The 1,868-nt window shown below is 66.1% G+C and overlaps 1 protein-coding gene across 1 annotated transcript; it reads right to left on the bottom strand.

Moving 5' to 3' along the window:
- Positions 1-593: 593 nt before the first annotated feature.
- Neurog1 (neurogenin 1) lies at positions 594-1,307 on the bottom strand. Its single transcript, XM_090325491.1, has one exon. The coding sequence runs from the start codon at positions 1,305-1,307 to the stop codon at positions 594-596; it is 714 nt and encodes a 237-aa protein (XP_090181617.1).
- Between the last annotated feature and the right edge of the window lie 561 nt (positions 1,308-1,868).

Genomic DNA, 1,868 nt, shown 5'->3' with positions numbered 1-1,868 from the left:
ATAAACTCTTTATATACAAAAATACATTTTCATATGAATGAAGAATCCTGAATAAATTAAAGTACCCACCAGCCCAGTGCCTGAATAGCTAGGCAAGCACTGGGTTCTTCCTAGAGCGAGTGCGCCGTGGTGGGGGTCGGGATCCATAATGCATGAAGCCCACTCCTTGTGTCTCCTTTTTAAGCCTTTTCATTGTATTGTCAGCCGGCTCAAACCGAATTTTCATGCTCGTTTTTCTTCATTAGAGTTCTACAAATTGTAAAATTGACTTTTCACCTCGTCTTCAGGGGCTCATCTGTCCCTTTTCCAAATCACACTGAAGTGGTGACTGGGGTCAGCGCTGAGCCAGCCACAAAGGAGGTTTTGTGGAGTTCAGAAAGTGCAAAAGGAAAGGCCTTCTGGGGGCAGGCGGGAGGGGCTTGGGGCGGAGGAATCGGAGAAACAGACCTAGGGGCTGCCGTGGCGAGGGTGCAGCGACCTAACAAGAGGCTCAGGTGTCCCCCGCCCCTTTAAAGCTCCCGCTGGCTTCCTCCCTCCACCTGGAGTAGGGGGGGTCCCGAGGCCCGGGGGGGGTCCTCATCTGTGTGCAAAGCCTAGTGGTAAGGGATGAAGCAAGGCGTCGGGTGGAGTAGGTCTTTGGGCAGGCCAGGGAAGGAGAAAAGGGGGTCACTGGGGCCGTAAGGGAAGTCTTCGGAGGCAGGGCTACTGGGGTCAGAGAGGGGGGAGGCGGCGGCCGCACAGGGGGAGGCGGAGGCCCCGGAGCCCCAGGACTCAGCATCGCTGGCGGGACTCGGGGGTCCTGGCGGGCACGGGGCGCACGGAGGCAGGAGGCGCTCCCTGGCACCGCCCCCGGGCAGCCCTTGATCTGCCAGGCGCAGTGTCTCCGCCAGAGCCCAGATGTAGTTGTAGGCGAAGCGCAGCGTCTCGATCTTGGTGAGCTTGGTGTCGTCCGGGAAGGAGGGCAGCACGCTTCGCAGCGCGTCCAGCGCGGCGTTCAGGTTGTGCATGCGGTTGCGCTCGCGGTCGTTGGCCTTGACGCGGCGGCTCCTGCGGATGGAGTGTAGCAGGGCCTCGGGGCGCACCCGCGCACGGCCTCGGCGCCGCCGCCGCTCCTGCTCCTCCAGCGCCCCGCGGGCGTCCGCCGTCCCCAGCGCGCCCCTGCGGGCCTGCGCCGCCGACGGTTCCGAGGTGGGGGCGGGAGGCTGGAGCCTGGCACCGTCCTCGTGGTCTGCGAGGAGGCCGGGCAGGTCGCTGCTGCGGCCGGCGCAGTCGAGGTCGGAGAGGCTGGCCTCCAGAGGAGCGGGCATGGCTGCGATCGCTGCGCTGCACGGGAACGACGGACGGACACGGACGGTCGGGGAGAGCTGGAGAGGGCGCAGCCTCGCCGAGCACGACCGCTGCGGGTGCGGGGTCGGGGACGCCAGGGAAATCTGTCTGGGCCTGCTCGCTTCGCCTGCGGAGGCCACGCGCCCGGCGGGTCTCCCGAGTGACGTCGCCGGCGATCAGATCAGCTCGTGTGAGCACCGAGAGTGGCACACGACCGGCCTCAGGACCCCTTAAGTACCCGGCACGACAATGGGCGCGCCCCCTCCCTCTCCACCTCCGCCCCCGAGGCGGCAGGTCAGCCCCGTGCGGGGCCGGGCATTTGCATAATGTATGCTCGCGGGAGGCCGCCCGGGCCCTCCTCGTCCCGGAGCGTGCCCGTAATTACCGCCGGCCAATCGGCGGCGGCGCCTCGCCCGGGAGCAGGCTGCGGCTTAGCCGGCTGGTGCGTCTCCTGGCAGAGAAACCCGGCGGGGGCGGGGGCGGCGGGCGATTAGCAGCCAGGCACGCTCCTTCCTCCCGAGAGCCCCTCGAGAGCCCTCGCC

Source organism: Megascapheus bottae, chromosome 38 (genome assembly GCF_031878675.1).
Source record: "Megascapheus bottae isolate mThoBot1 chromosome 38, mThoBot2.hap1, whole genome shotgun sequence".
NCBI lineage: Eukaryota > Metazoa > Chordata > Mammalia > Rodentia > Geomyidae > Megascapheus > Megascapheus bottae.
This window is presented reverse-complemented; position numbering and strand designations above follow the sequence as displayed.